At 31.2% G+C, this 17,741-nt stretch overlaps 1 protein-coding gene across 1 annotated transcript in view; it reads left to right on the top strand.

Annotated features, from left to right (window-relative positions):
• The first annotated feature begins 10,568 nt into the window (after positions 1-10,568).
• Positions 10,569-17,741, top strand: part of LOC106297314 (jacalin-related lectin 40-like) — an 8,895-nt gene continuing 1,722 nt past the window's right edge. Inside the window, exons 1-3 of the mRNA XM_013733582.1 lie at positions 10,569-10,963; positions 11,064-11,162; positions 11,333-11,483. Of these exons, the coding sequence (XP_013589036.1) occupies positions 10,569-10,963; positions 11,064-11,162; positions 11,333-11,483 (645 nt within the window). The remainder of the gene's footprint in view (positions 10,964-11,063; positions 11,163-11,332; positions 11,484-17,741) is intronic.

The raw sequence follows: 17,741 nt of genomic DNA, 5'->3' as shown, positions 1-17,741 counted from the left end.
CAGATGCTCAGGTTCAAGCTAGATTCTTAAGCTTGCTATTGGCTACGGGAAGTATGTCAAGTCATCCTATTTGAAAAGGTGATTTTCTCTGGAATTAGTATGTTTATAGGTACATAATTTTTCAGTGAAAGGACTCTTTTTTTTGGGTCCAAATCATACATTGAAATTGGAAGAGCTTGGCATAAAACTTTTATGGTCATTGCATCTTGAAGCTAACTTGGTTTCTCTAATCTAGAAAACCACACTACTCGATTTGACATAATCAGGCAGATGTACAGTATATTTTATTGGTTTTTTGTCAGTTATTTCTTTTTAATTTCGGGTCATCTCTTATATAATCCATGATATATTGATTAACAACAAAATTGAGAAATTTGTGACATGTGCATTGCTAAGCCAAAGTTTTTTTATATAAACTTCTTATCTTACAAAAGAGTGTTTATTTTTTGTTGAAGATGTCAAGTGAACACCAAGGCCGTAGTTAATGTTATAATTTTCACCCTCGAAACAAAGGTTATAATTTTGTCACATTACTTTGATTTCTTTGTTTTAAACTATACCAAAAACTCAAGTATTACATTTCATATTTGCATTTTGAGATACTTGACTATGCAGTTGACATAACTTTCTGAGGAAGATAAGAAAACGTTGGTTCTAATCATGAAGGCTGCTCAAATTCCTGACAGTATTTACTGTGAAAGCAGTTTGTCAAAGCAATTCGGATTCAAGAGATTGGCTGAAGGAGCATTGTGATGCATCAAAACTGACAAATTAAAATGGGAATGCTTCCTGATCGACAAAAGTCCGTGTTGAGTATCATTTTCAAACTGGAAAGTCCGAATTGTCGTTTATCATCCTATATCTAAGCTTACACTTAATTATTTAGTTTTCTCAGCTACAAAAGTTTAATATGATTGACCTATTTTGCTTTTTGTATGCTGTTATTTTTGTTTCATGGTTTTCTTTCTTGAACGTGCCATCAAAACATATCGACAGAATATGTGTCTGAATTGTATATGTTGTGTAAATGAGAGTTGATTGTTTGTTTATTTCTTATCCAAGTTAAAGCTAAAAGTAAATTTTAATGCTAATAAACTATTATTACATATGTGAGCCAGGGGTTGAAACGGTGGCTATTGATTCAGCCAAAGACATGGTAACTGTCAAAGGAACGATGGATGTTAAAGAACTTGTGCCTTTTCTCGCCAATAGATCAACCTTTTCTTCCGGTCAAATAGATGACAGTGCCACCCCTCTCGCCGTAAAAAAAGAAGTCCCGGCTACAGGAGCTAAAGAGGGAAAGATTGAAGTAAAGTTTGAGAGAAGAAAACAGAAGGTGGCAAGAAGAAGGAAGAAGTTTTTGACGGCAGAGAAGATAGAAAACGAAAGATGTTGGAAATGGCAGAGAGAAGAAGAAAGAAGCTGGACACGGTAAGAAGTAAGGTGGCGGCGTGGGAAGAGGTGCTCTTGTAACAATGGTGAATAAGATGTAATATAGGTTCTTAAAATATTTTGAAGGTCAGACTTATCCGATAAGAAGTCAGAGTTGTAATCCAGGTATAGAATATAATTACGTGAGTGCAAATTAGGTGTTGTACTCATCGTAACATGAACACGCTTTTTGGAATGATCACCGACGATAATCCTAACGGTTGCGCTCTATAGCAAAACCATGCACTTTAAACAACCCACAACCATGCGCTCGAATTCTATATACAAATACGACTCAAGGGTTGAAACCTAAAACGCTGATAATGTTTGTAAAACTTGGGTCACAAAGATCCATTTCAGAATATAAAAATTAAATAAACCAGATTAAATTAACCATGTATGATGTACTTTAAAACTATTCAAAGACTGTAGGAAAACTAATCACCCTCAATAAAATACCACAATAATCTATAAAACATTATTAGAAACTCCAAAGGGAAATTTAAGAAAAATTAGAGTATATAAAAATAATTCTACGTCACACCTAATAATAGGAAAAATGGATTGCAACATTAAAAAAATACCAAATAATTTCATCTTTAGTGTGTTAATTGTGCTACTTATATTTTGATTCAAAAACTGTATGCATATTTTATAATAACCCACAATATGTTCTAAAGAGAAAAATTAAAAATTTATATTTAATATTTACAACAACCATCAAGCAAATTATTTTTTATGAAATACTCAATTAAACCTGATAAAAATATAACTACACAATATTTCAAGAAACTATATACAAACTCAAACAAAACAATTAACATAGTAGTATGAATGACAAATTAAACCACAAAACCTCCTTTGATCTGTATGTATGATTTATTTCTCACACTCTCTTATTATATTCATGTCCCAACTTTAATTCACTTTTTTGAAAGATTTTGTAAAGATGTGCCTTTTTCTTAAGGATGCGATGTAAAAGGATTTTTTTAGTAATAACAGTCTTTCATCCAATTCTAACTGATATTTAAAATTTTATAAATTTAGATATACTAATTTTAAAAGATTAATATTCAAGACTAATATTTATTTGTAAAACAGAAATAAACTTAGTGATAAATATTATCATTATATACATGTATGTCACATCATTTAAATATTTCATTTTAATAATATGTATATATATATATATATATATAGATATATATAAATTTACTAGAAATGCAAACGAAATATTAGTTATTACTTATGTAATTCAAATATATTTAATAAACTGAAATGATTACAAATTAGTTTGGGATAATTTGTAAATTACTCTATTAATAGTTTGAAATATGAAAATTACACTTTTTAAAAAAAATACACTTTATACAATGTAAATTGACATTTTTATTCATATTAGATATTTCAATAATTAAAATATAAATTCGAAATAGTATGATTATTATAATTATTTATGTTTAAGATAAATTTGTGAGTTGAGATAAATATTTTATTTTATATTTTAAAATTTTAAAATAACAAGGATATTATAAAATAAAAAATTATGATTTGTTTTTCTTCTCCAAAAACTCCAGCAATATGCAACATAATTTTCCTAAAAGAAAAAAAAAACAGAAGTATTTTAAGAATAAAATAGAAGCAGAATTAGAAACTGAAATCTGATTCATGAATTAGCAAATTTCTTATTGAAATGAGAGGAAAGAGGAAGAATCTGTGAAACTATATAAAAAAAAATCAGAAATGAAAGATACAGAGAAGGTTGCTTTCTTTTTTTTCTCAAAAAAAGTTTAAGATATATTAAAAGAGTATATTGTGTAGATAAAGATGAATAGTTTAACATAAATATTTCTTTTTTAAACAATCATTTTCTTGTAAAACCGTTACTTTAAATATAAAATAAATTAGGAGTTGAGAAATATTCCAATTGGACAATTTAGTAAATTTATATATACATAAGTGTATTTTTCAAAGAAAAACTTACCCAATGGTGTAGTTTTCAAATTAAAATCTTATTGTAGTGTATTTCTCCAAATTTTCCCGTTTAGTTTTTATCATAAACCAAAAAGCAGCATATAAGATTAATGAATTTAGGTATATTTATATTAAGTTTGAGATCTTATTTTGAGATAGAAAAATTTCCTGACTGAGCGTTTATAATCCAAACTTATCGCTAAATATTGTTTCATATTTTATACACACAACTTCAACTGTTTTTAGAGAAAAATAGAATATCTACTAAATAGAAAGTAAAATTGTTCATAATGAATAATAAAATACAATAAATTATCAATATGTACATATATATTAAGTAGGTTTTATCCTTTTTATTAGATCATCAAAACAAGTAATATACCAAAAATTGAATCATAGGCACATTTCTTAAAAACAACCAAGATTTTAGTTAACTGTCTATACATCATTCATCGCCAAGTGATATGCCTCTGGTTACATATTAGTTTTAAACATTGAGTTGGTGATAGTGATACTACTAAGCTACTGCGAAGAATTTTATTATTTCAAATAATGTGAAAATATCCTTTTTAAGTGTGAGAAATACTTTAGAACATAGATTTTGGTCTAAGCGAATGTCATACAATTTTGGATATCAGGTACATAAACAACGTTAATAAACATCTTTTAGTGTTTAAATAATCGAAATGCAGTATTTAGACACCTTTTTAAAAACTATTTTTCTGAATGCCTAAACAGATTTTTTAAAAAGTTATTCTAGAAAAATCGCTTTGTTTAAATCCAATTTTTAGAATACTGTTTTTCAAAAATTAAACTTCTTGAAAGATACTCAATACATACTATGATTTTTCAACTCTTTGCAGTTGCACATACTTCAGAATAATATTTTTATAAGTTTATAAAAAGAAATATTCTCAAATGTATGAAAATTACTTAAAACGTGCATTCAAAAGACATAATCCGTGCGTAGCGCAGAGAAAAGATCTAGTTATAATAACAATCAGAACAGCTGCATTTTCATGCAGGTCTTTTTCTTAATTTCTTCTTCTTTTCTTTTTCTTTTTGTAAGTTTCTGTGTTCCTAAAAAAATACTTTTGAAATTCAAACAAACATAAAATTACCATAGGATTTTAATACTTTCTGAGACTATGAGAACTCAATAAAATTTCATAAAGTGAAATTAATGTTAACGTGATTTCATCATATGTTGTGTTCTATTTGGTAACTTTTTTATTACATAATTTAACGATAGTACAAAAATTAGTTATGATTAAGGGACAGCATATTTTGGTCTGCTTTACGCGTTAACCGAGTCCGGACCGGCACTCACTCGAGAGAGGCAGAGAGGCAGCTACGACATTCACACTCTTCCTAGCAGCAAGTAATCCAATATTCGACAGGCACTTCTCAATCAAGTAAACCCCCACTATACCAAAGTCCATTTGTCGCATGGGCAATATGCAAAACGCTTCTCCTTGTGAGACCTGGTAAAATGCAAGTATAAAAGATTTAACAGTTAAAGATGAACTCCTGCAAAAAGAATATTAATAAAGAAAGATAAAACTAGTTGTAAATCTCTTGTTTAATGTTGTTTATATAAAAATGAAAATTTCATAAATACTAGCTTTAATATGCAATTTTTTTAAACTGCTAATAAGCCCTAATCATTATTATTTTACAATATGCGACCAAATTACTCTTGATTTGACTAAAAATAGGATCTTGTTATTTTTTATTGTCAAATCGTCAAATTTCAAAAAAGTATATTCGTAGTAAATCTTCTATGGTCATTTTTACTTTCACAATCATAACCCTGATTCAGATCTTGTTATCTATTTGTTTTATTACGGTCGATTGAGATTTTGCATCTAATTGATTTGGATTCCATTTTTGCTAGGGATGACTTTGCTAAACCTTAAATCTCACACTTAATCCCTTCAAAGTTTATATCACTCTTATCATTAAACTTCCCAGATTCTTAAAATCATCGATAAACTACACATATTAGCCAGTTTGGGTTAATTCTACAAAATCTTTCAAACCCGTTTGATAGTTTTAGTTTGCTACAAATTGTGTTCTATAAGTTTTACTTGCCCATAGTCTGACCTGAAAACCAACCTAAACCCAACAAGAATGGTTAAAACAATACTTGATTTTTTTGTCAAACCGGACATATGACAATACATCGGTCTATTTCATTAAAATAGGGTTTATCAAATAGTCAAAACCAAGAAGACCGTTTTTATTGAATCCCACTGAGAATATCTCAGACAATCTTCTTCTCTAATTTTGATTAATAAAATCCTTAATTTAGATGTTTTTTTTTCCGGGTTTCACCATTTCCATATGGGAAGGAGCTAAGACCTTCATTATCCGTGAAACTCTTTTTCGGGGTCCTAAAAAAAAAATCCTAAAAAAGAAAAAAAAATGAACCAATTGCAGATCGTTACGTGTCAGTGGAATCCGCAAACAGTGCAAAAACTGACCCAATATCGATCCTTAATTCTCTACTTTGGTGACCGTTTTTTAAAAGAAAAAGTGGAGTTCACAATTTAATTTCTTACAGAAACCGGTTTTGGAAACAGCGGTAGGTATAATGTATGTTGTCAAGTCAGTGTGGGTTCCCAGTGTCTTCTCACCACTGCACCATCTAATTAATTTTTGCAACTTGCTATAATCAAACCCCACATGAGAGAGACACTGATATTTCAAAGTTTTGATTTTTTTAGAAGGACGTAAACATCTCAGCACGTGTTTGAAATCGTTGTAAATTATTTACTAGAAATGGAGTCATTTAATTCGAACTCTTTCCAAAACTTGATTAGAAAAACATCAGACAAAAATTCGGCCGAAAATAAACAAAACCGAAAATATTTCGAAACTTATGTTATCACTTCAAAATATCATACTATAAACTTCATAACACATAGAACATACGCATTTGTTACTGCTTTTAAAGAAATTCTACGTCAATTTTTCCTTAATCAAAATTTAAAACTCATTTAAAACTCAAACACTAGCCATTTTTATGCTATCTTTTATCCTAAATGAAACTATATAAAGTCTCTGCATCTTCTATGTTGTTATCTACATAAGAGATTAAATAATAAAGATGGATACTTATATGTTTTAGAAAGCGTTAGGTGTTAGGCAGGCGATTACTCAATATCTAGCTCTTAGAATAATTAAGTAGACATCTACTCATCTAGACTATTACTTACGAAGGTTAAATGTTTATAAATTATAACGATACTAAAAATATGTAATGGTTTATATTAAATAACATTATTAACAAATGAGAATTATTTTATTTTATTTTCATAAGCTTTTATATTATAATATACTAATTATTATAATTTTTAAATAATAAATTATATATCATTTATTATTATAATATTTTGATTATTTAATCGGTTTAAAAGGTCATCACCGTAGTTTTATAAGGCGATAATGCTATATAGGCGGCCGCCTAGAACAATTGTTGAACACTTTCTTGAACACAGCAAATCTACACCAATTATTCAGCTTTTTACAATCAAAACGAACAACAATTGAACATATCCGGCCAGATATTTTATTTGTGTGGGAGAAAACTTAATTAAGACATTATTTTTTACTTTTTTGTCAACAATGGAAAAAAATGCTGAATATCGCCATGTGAGAAATAAATAACATCAGCTGACCTACCACCATAGTTATGAATGAATACATGGATAATGGCAAAAACAAACCATAATGTGGCTATAAATATCCCCATGTGACAATTACATAGCATTAGCTAACCTTACCGCCAAAATGGGCTATAAATATCCCCGTTCGAAAACACAGTCGCCTAGCCGCCTAGAAGGTCGTTTAGGCATTGTTCGGTGGTTGGCTGTGGTGAATATGACCAAGTTAGTGAAACAAAGCGTTAATCCGTGTAATTCATGTGTTGACCATGTAAAGTTTTTTTTTGTTCGTATAAATTTGAAATGTGGTTGATTATTTTTATTCAATATTGACAGATTTTGTGTAATTATTTATTATCAAATAATTACAATTAACTAATAAGTCCAAAATCATTGTTCAAGCCCAATACAAACATATACATATTGCATTTGGGGATTTTTTAGTATCAAACAAACCATAATCTAAATGTAAGACAAATCAAAAAGAGACAGTTTAAAATTATCTACAAGAAGAATTTATATCATCATATTTAAAATTAGCTAAAACTATTATAAATATATTAAATTTTATCTAAAACTAGGCCCGGCGTATTTTACGCAAACTTCCCAATTTTTTGGCAACTCGCTAAGCGCGGTTTTACCGCCCAACTTCAAAACAGTATGTGTGAACAGTTCATGCTTCAAAATTATTTTAAATAATATTAAAAATGAGAATTTAGATTTACTTGGGTATTTTGATTATGTATATATTAAATTCCACAAAAATTAAAATACATAAAATTACAAAGAAAACTAAATAATAAAAAAGAATTTTTAATAATGATAAAATATAAAAATTTATACTTCATTAATAGTGTATAGTGTTATGCTATTTAAAAGGATTTTGAAATTATTTAATCAAAATATAATTTTGTAAAAAATTATTTTTAGTTTCCATTTTAATATCTCTTAAATAAACACTAAAAAAATTTGAATGTTTTTGAGAAATCATAGTATATAAGTAAAATATAATTTATAAATGTTTTTTGCTGTAATTGTAAGATATAAATAGTAAACTAAAGATTATGAAAAAAGTTAAACATTTCAATAATACTCAATATTATTAACTATAAACTATTTATAGTATATTAAACATATAAAAGTTAATGTTACTTAATTATTTTTATATAATCATCTAAGAAAATAGATAGATATAAAGAAAATATTTCTATTACTTTGAAAAAAGTATATTTTGTATGTTTAAAATTATGGTTTAAAGGACATAATATTTTTTTTAATATCAAGATTATCTTTGTGAACTTTTTTATGAAAACACATTATATACAAATATATTTTTCTTTTCATATAAGAAAAAGATAGATATAAAAAGTATATATTTATTAAAATTTTATATATTTTCTTTTTTATTTTTGTTGTTCTAGGAAAATTAAGAAAAAATAATTGAAGTTCAGTTATATATTAAAATATATATTTTAGAAATATTTCCTTTTTTATTTATGTGTGTTTCAAAAATTAATATTAAATTAAAAAAGTTAAATCAAATCTTATTATGAAAAAAGGGAATACATAACTAGAGTTCAGGAGGAAAATTTTACTAAAGTTTTTAATGCTACCTTTCCGGGCTGGAGTTGCTTACATAACTACTCAAGTCATCGGTTAGGAAGGATATGCGTTTGTTGGTCTGATGCGGTGGAGATTGTCCCAGGTTCTACGTCCGCACAGATGATTACGGTGTGGGTGAGATACAAAGCTACAGGTGATACGTTCTTGTGCTCCTTTTTTTTTGCTTCTAATTGCATGATAGAAAGAAGAGAGTTATGGAGGGAGATGGAGACTATAGCGGAGACAGTGGTGGGTGATGTAAATGCTTGGATCATTCAAGGTGATTTCAACGTTGCTCCCTCTTCGTTGGAGCACTCTAGCCTTATGGAATCTGCAGCAGATAGAAGTGCAATCAGAGAGTTTCAGAATGTAGTTCGCAACTGCGACATGACAGACTTGGCTCAGGTAGGACCCTCTTTTACTTGGACTAATAGTCAGGATGAGAATCCTATTAGCAAGAAGTTGGATCGAGTTATGATCAATAGTTTCTGGATTGGTGGCTTTCCGAATTCGTTTGTCTCTTTCGAGTCTGGCGGCGTGTCGGATCATCTGAGAATGCACATTCAGCTTCGCGAGGCACCTCAGGGAAACTCGAAACCTTTTAAATTCTTTAACCATACAGCCTCTCATCCTCGGTTTCTTGAAGCAGTGAGCCGAGTCTGCAATGAAACGGCCCCTCTCTTCCATTCTCGCTCTGCGTTACGTAGATTCCAGGATAAGTTGAAAGCGCTAAAGTCAGAAATGCGAGGTTTGAATCGTGACATGTTTGGTGATCTGCCAGGGAGGGTTAAACAGGCTTATAACGAGCTGTGTGCTAAGCAAACTGAGGCAATGCAGAACCCTCAAACCTCCACCTTTGAAGCAGCTTCTGATGCATGGGAACACTGGCACCACATCTCTGGAATTGAAGAGCAGTTCTATTATCAGAAGTCCAGGGTTCAGTGGTTGGGCTTAGGAGATAGGAATTCTCGATTCTTTCACAAGGTTACGCAGAGTAGGAATGCGTGAAATACCATAAGGCGCATTGTGACAGAAGATGGTAGTATTCTCACATCACCTGCTGACATAAAACTTGACGCTGCTGCTCATTTTGAAAGCTTCTTGAACAGCACACCTCAGGTTTATTCTGAGATTCCGCTAGAGGAGCTTACGGAACTGGTTGATTACCGGTGCTCAAATGAAGCCAAAGCACTTCTTATGAAACCGGTGGAGGAGGCTGAAATCACAGAAACTCTCTTCTCTATGCCTGCCAACAAAGCGCCAGGGCCAGATGGTTATCCAATGGAGTTTTATCGAGCGGCATGGTCAGTGATCAGGAAGGATTTCGTTACAGCAGTACAGTCCTTCTTTCACTTCGGGTTCATGCCACATAGCATTAACGCCACCTTGTTGTCCCTGATTCCAAAGACTACGGATGCTGAGAAGATGTTTGATTTTTGCCCAATTGCTTGCTGCAATTTCATATACAAGGTTATCTCCAAGATACTAGCGAGGAGGCTTAAAGCCACACTTCCGGAAGCAATCGAGATGAATCAATGTGCTTTCGTGGATGGTAGGCTGCTGCTGGAAAATGTTTTGTTAGCTACTGAGATTGTTAAGGATTACCACAAGACTTCAGTCTCTTCAAGGTCAGCCATGAAGTTGGATATCTCAAAAGATTTTGATACAGTAAGCTGGTCCTTCATTGAGAACACCTTGCGAGCTATGAACTACCCTGATCTGTTTGCCACCTGGATAATGACATGTATTAGTACTGCAGCCTTCTCTGCCTCTGTCAATGGGGAATTAGAAGGTTTCTTCACTAGCAGCAGAGGCATAAGGTAGGGCTGCTCACTGTCCCCATACCTCTATGTCATTGTTAGTAATGTGCTTTCAAAACTCCTTAATAAAGCGATGGTCGAAGGGAGAATTGGTTTTCATCCTCAGTGCAAGGAGGTGAATCTTTCCCACTTGAGTTTGGCTGATGATATCGTGGTCTTTACGGATGGTACACCAGAGTCTCTTCATGGTACTCTTCAAGTCTTCGATGACTTTGCTACAATGTCGAGGATAAATGTAGCAAAGTCTACTGTTTTCTCTGCCGGGAGAGGGAAGCAGGTACTAGACGGTGCTGCAGCGACTTCGGGTCTCTCCATCTCTGCTCTACCTATCAAGTATCTTGGGCTTCCCCTCACAACTAAAATCATGACCAGAAGTGATTATGAGCCGCTTATCGCGAAGATCAGGAACCGGCTCCTCTCTTGGTCTAGTAAAGCCTTGTCTTATGCAGGGAAACTGGTGCTTATAAAGTCTGTTATTGCTAGCATCACTAACTTCTAGTGTGCTGCGTTCTGTCTTCCGCAAGGCTGTATCGACGAGATTGAGAGCATGTGTTCTGCCTTTCTCTAGAGTGGGTCACCAAACATCACAACGAGGGCCAAAGTCTCTTGGGAGGAGGTATGTTGTCCGTATGATGAAGGTGGTTTGGGCATTCGTCGGGTGGCAGATGTAAGTTTGGTTTTTCAATTGAAGCTTATTTGGCGTCTATTTGCCAACTCCTCTTTGCTTTGGGTTCAGTGGGTCAAGCAGTACTTACTTCGGGATGAGACGCTCTAGGATGCAAGAGAATCAGGCCTAGGGTCGTGGTTGTGGCGTAAGCTATTGTGTGTTCGATCTAGGGCGCAAGAGATTTTACGCTTTGAGGTTAAGGATGGAAATACAGCTAGGTTCTGGACGGACCTATGGCACCCGCTGGGCAGGCTTATTGAGTTTGTTGGCGAAATTGGCACGCAAGGGTTGGGTCTTAGAAGAGATGTGAGGATCCGTGAGGTACTACGTGATGGTGAGTGGAGATTTCAGAGATGTCAAGACCCCCTGATTCGCTCAATGATTGTCGAAATTGAAGCTTTCAATCTTACATTAACTGATGGAAGAGATGAGGTGTTATGGAAGCGCGGGGCTGATGACTTTGGTTCAAAGTTTGTGTCATCTGCAACTTGGAATCAAATAAGACAGCCCAAAGATAGAGTAGCATGGAGTAAACTGATATGGTTCTCACAAAGGGTTCCTCGCTATGCATTCATTACTTGGCTTGCCATTCGGGATAGGTTGTCTACATGACATCATACGAGTTGTTGGGGCCAACCGCAGCGCTGCATTTTCTGTGGTGAACCTGATGAGACTAGGGATCACCTTTTCTTTGCTTGCCCATACACTTTTATGGTCTGGTTGAAGTTGGCAGGAAACCTTTTTGGTTTGGAACCTGACCCGGATTGGGAGACGACGCTGTCTAGGCTTCTTACGGGTTCGTATGATCGCCTGACTTTCATTCTTTTGAGGCTGGCCCTGCAAGTCACCATATATTTTATCTGGCGCGAGCGAAATAAGAGGAAGCACAATTCTAGTAACTAGTCAGTGGATCAGCTTGCAAAGTTAATTGACAAGTCCGTGAGGAATCGTATCTCCTCCTCTAACTATGTACTCAATTCCAAGCTACAGGGACTGATGATACGTTGGTTTGAAGCTCATGCTAGTGCAGTTTAGGCTTTTGGCTAGTTTATTTTCATAGTCTCTAAAACCTCATTATAGTTGTACATATACTATTCTTTTGCAATGATCAATAAATTAAACATTTCATCAAAAAACATGAATAAATTATTAAGGGAAGAAAATTATCAAAAATAATTGAACTTATGTAATGTTTTATCTTTTGTGAATTTGCCTAAGTTTTCTTGAGAATTCTTCTCCCTTAGTTGTAATAAATTTGATTAATTTTTTGTGTTATTGTGTTTTGCTATTGAAGTTGTATCAATAACTTCAATTATGTCAAGTAATTTTAGCAAGATAATGTCGTGGAAAATGAACATATTTACCAAACTTTTTCAATAATATCTCTTCAAATTTACAAAAAAGTCACAACTAAAAGAGTACACATTCAAATCACAAAACAGACCAGAAACAAAACAATTATAGATCATTCCTCTACGAAGACAAGCTTAGACTCCACTTGATATGGAAGAAGACCCCGTCAGAAAATTTCCTGGAAGACTTCCGAGAAGACTTTTCATAAGTCTTCCAAAGTCTGATCCAGATCTGAAAAACATGTATATCAAATTCAGATCTGTAAAACGTGCATATCATATCAAAAAACGTTCAAGTGGCTTAAAAACAGAGAAAATGAGTGGAAAATTAGATAGACATACTTTTATAGAACACACAAAGTACATATCCAAGTAGAAGATGAGAACCATCTATTTAAAACCTGCAACAACAAGATAGGTTAGTGAGAAAGACATGAGACAAAAATGAAAAATTCATATAAAGTTTAGTGTTTTCAAGTCAAAGAGATTAGAGTGGGTTTGAAGAGTTTTAGTTTGGGAAAAAAAAATATGAATTTTATGCAACAGGAGGTTACCAAATGAAGAAAAATCAACATAAGAACTTACCAAAACGCTCAGATCTATTATGAAAGGGAGAATCAGAGAAGATTCCGTCAGAAGACTTCCTGGAAGTCGTCTAGAAGTCTTCTAGCCCAGAAGTCTTCTAAATTTTAAAAACCTGCATATCCAAATCCAGATCTGAAAAAGCTGCATCTCCAAAAACGTTCAAATGGTTTAAAAACAGAGAAAATGAGTGGAATATTAGATAGATCTACATTTATAGAACACACAAAAATACATATCTAAAATTATTAAATCTACCTTTAAATGAGTGGAAGATGAAAACCCTGTGATGAAAAACCTGCAAAACAAGACAAACTAGTGAGAAAGACATGAGACAAAAACAATAAATTGATATAAAGTTCGGTGTTTATAGGTTCAAAGAGATTAGAGAGAGGTTGGAAAGTTTTTGAATGAGGAACATACCATTTTTGTTGCAGTCATTTGAGAGGAGTAGAGAGAATGTATAAATTTTTTTTATATATGGAGACAAAAATTCCAATAAGGTTAAATATTTTCGATCAGAAGACTTACTAGACGACTTACTTGTAAGTCGCCCAGAAGACTTCAATATTTTTAGCGGGAAACTAAAATATTTTTAGCGGAAAACTAAAATATTTTTAGCGGGAGTTAGAAGACTTCCTAGACGACTTACTTGTTAGTCGTCTAGACCCTAAACATAACCCCTAAATTAAATTAACTAACTAAACACTTCATAAAATCAAATTAAACTTAAAAAGTGTTTATTATACACATAAATAATCACATGCAGATAAAAATTTAAATTTTCAAAAAAACATGTAAGCTTTCCAAAATCTAACCCTAAGAATACATACAATACTACAACATATGTTGCTAAACCATACACTAAAGAATATCATGATTCACTACTTTCACTCATCTATGTTGAAAACAATTCAATTTTATTATATTTTAATTTATATCACTTAAAATTGTTTATAATTACATGATTTTAATTTTTCGCTTATCAAAATAGTTTTTACAAAATTTATAAATTATTTTTAAGATCAACTATACCAGACGACTTCCGTGGACGACGTCCAGAAGACTTGACAGAATCTCAGAAGACTCATAAGACTTAGCGGAGATATATTCGTAAAAATGAGTTCTGTTTTTTTGTTTGGTCAAAAGGGGTGGCTGTAATTTCACAAGGCTTTTGGGTTATTTTTGCATTTGATTTAAGTTTGAGTGTAATTTTGCAATCAAAATCAAGTTTTGAGTCATATTTGGTAAATCTCCCTTTTATTAAAGGGAAAATATGTATTAATAGCCCTAGGATTAATTAACTAGTCTAAGACTTAGGGTTTACAGTTAAGGGGTGTAGCTTTGAGGTTGGGTTCAAATTTTTAAAAATAAAAAATTAAAATTAAAATTTTCCAAACAAAAAGGGACTATTTTAGTCATTTTATTTTTTGAGGGCTATTTTGTGATAAAAACTTAAAAATGGAAATTTGAGAGAATTGCCCTAATTAATATCAATCATATATAATATTTTTAGTTCATTAAGGATATATATGTAATCAACCATTGTGAGAGTTAACATGAATACGACACGTAGGAAATTGACTTGTCAAATAATATTATCGAGAAAAATAAGAAAAATAATTGAAGTTCATTTATATATAAAATATATATTTTAGAAATATTTTCTTTTATTTATGTGTGTTTCAAAAATTAATATAAAATTAAAAAGTTAAATAAAATCTTATTATGAAAAAAGGAAATACATTATTCCGACTGTAAAATCACTATAAATTAATAAATTTAGTACATTCCAATTTGAACAGCTTTTAAATTTAACACAAATCGATAAAATAATAAAATAATAAATTTTTAGAAAATTTTATAAATATATAATTCCATTAAAATTATAAATTGATAATTTATATATATATATATATATATATATATATATATATAATATTTTACATAAGTAAGAACCTATTATTATATTATTTGTTTTATATTTACAATTGAATTATTTTTATATTTTCTTAACATATAATATATTTTGATGAGATTTAGTAATATTATATCTAAAACCACATTTAAGTTCTATGCAATATATATTATATACACCATATAATATAAAAAAGTTAATATAAATGTAAAATTTCAAAAATAACAATTAATGTCTATATATTAAAATAAAATATTTTCGTTATTTTAGAATAAATATATCTTAAAATAAGAAATCTAAATAAGAAAACTTTTGTAAATTAATATCTCTATAAATTAATAAAATTTTAAAGTTCTAACATTATTAATTTATAAAGGTTCTACTATATATTATTGGTAAGGATTTTACACATTTCTTGCAACTTTTAAAGAATTCGTACATCAATGTTTTCACCAATCAAGTTCTATAACTTGAGGCAGAACTCAAAACATTTTTTTCTCTAACACCAACTAGTCTGGAGGTGTTATGTGAGTTCTGGTAACCGAGGAAACGAGATGAACGCTACCCTCTTGTGGTTCACATCGAAGGTTGAGAACGGTGTTGGATAGTTTAGGAATTTAGAAACCGGCTACCAGAACGCGCCTGCTTGGTGGTTAAACGAAACTAGTCAGAATATTTTTGACTTGAACCATTTTGGTGAAAACGAGCTTGTAATCGAAATTGAATACTGTTTTCGGGTTGATAAATGTATATATTAAAAAACAAAAAAAAAATTGGCCTTAGGCTAGATATTTATTTGCTGTGGGAGAAAACTGAGAAAGACAACTTTTTTTCTCTTTTTCGTCGGCCAAAAAATATTTAAGGGAAATTTGGCTGTATAACGTAAAAAAAAATGATAATTCACTGACTAACCAATTGCCCTACTTTTTCATTGTTTCTTGTGCTTTTTATATAATATTGCCATATTACCCTTGATTGCAACCGGTAAAACCTGCAAGTCAATTTTTTTTTAATAATGTTAGGTTCCAAAAATTCTCTGTGTCCATTACAGAATCACATACCCTCACATAGTTTATTCTCCCTTTCGAAGTGCGTTACAAAGGGGACATCATCTCCGCTTCTGAAATCTATTGTGAGACGATGGTGTTACAATTGAAATGGCGAGAAAGAGCAATCCGAGCATCTTTTCCTTCTCAGATTTGTGGGATCGTTGATGAAATTGTATTGTCTATGTTGATGGTGAAGGGGTGTAGTGGATAATAGAGTTTCAAAGACGAGTGGTGTCTGCAACAAAGTTGATTGGAGAAGATGAACTGTATATATTATGTTACTATACTATTTTATTATGTTCCGTTCCATTTGATGGTTACTAAAAAGTGTTCTATTTTGTTTAAAAATACAGTTTTAACTTTTTAAAGTTCTCGTTACATATTTTTGAACCTGTAAAATTCGCACTATGATCTATATTGTATAGTTTAATATTACATAATAATATAATATAGTTTAATATTACATAATATTATGTACTTTTTATATTTTGATATTTAGGTTTAGGTTTTATATTTAGGTTAGGGTTTAGTGATTATAGTTTAGGGTTTAGTATTCTAGAAGGCGAAGGGATATGGTTGGGGTTAGCATTAACTTCTTCCATGCAATCATAGACATCTCATAACTTCACCAGTAAATACTATGTCATTTATTTTTTTCCATTCTATTTGGGTTTAAGATTTATATCTGGGTTAGGATTTATATTTGGATAGGGTTTAGTGATTAAAGTTGGTTTATATTTGGGTTTAGGATTTAGTGATTAGGTTTTAGGACTTAGTATTTAGTAGGTGAGGGTATGATTGGGATCAACATTAACTTATTTCATGCAATCATATATGTTTCATAATTTCACCAATATGTACTACGCTATGTATTTTGTTCCATTCTATTTGGGTTTATGGTTTATACTTGGGTTTATGATTTATATTTGGGTTTATAGTTTAGTAACTAGGGTTTAGAGTTTATAAATTAGGGTTTAGTAATTAGGGTTTAGAATTTCTTATTTATGAGTTGGGGTTGGGATAGTGTTTAGTATTTAACGATTGTGGATGTTGTTGCATCCTCCTATACTATTTTGGCGATATGGAATGGAACACTATGTACATATGTATGTGGTCAATAAACGTGTAACGTGGATGTCTTTTTTCTTTCATATGGCATAGTTTTAAGTCATTCCTCACCATATATTATTTGTGATACGTCTTGTTTACTGAATAACTGTAAGTAGAAAGAGTATAACCGACTAATTTTGGGTGTAAATGTTAGATTTTTCATTATGTCAAAATCAATTTTATCTACCTAATTTTACTTCTAAATTTGGTTACATGGCGAATAAGCCCAATATTTAATACCCCATGTGACAAATAAATAGCATTAGTTAACCTTTTCATATTTTATATATGGTCGGAGAAAACTGAGAAGGACATTCATTTTTCTTTGAGTTATTCTTGGGTTCACCCCCTAGGATGAACCTTTAGGTTCACCCCCTAGGATGAACCTTTAGGTTCACCAACCAATAGAAAATTGTCATTTTAAATCTAGTATCTTTTAATTAAGGAAACCAAATAACTTGCAAATTATATTATTTTTTCAAAATAAAATTTAAAAACAAATAAAAATAATATATAAAAAACGAATTCAAAAAATAAAAAATGTTGTCAACAAAACACTAAACCCTAA

The sequence above is a fragment of the Brassica oleracea genome, chromosome C6 (assembly GCF_000695525.1).
Source record: "Brassica oleracea var. oleracea cultivar TO1000 chromosome C6, BOL, whole genome shotgun sequence".
Classification (NCBI taxonomy): domain Eukaryota; kingdom Viridiplantae; phylum Streptophyta; class Magnoliopsida; order Brassicales; family Brassicaceae; genus Brassica; species Brassica oleracea.
This window is presented reverse-complemented; position numbering and strand designations above follow the sequence as displayed.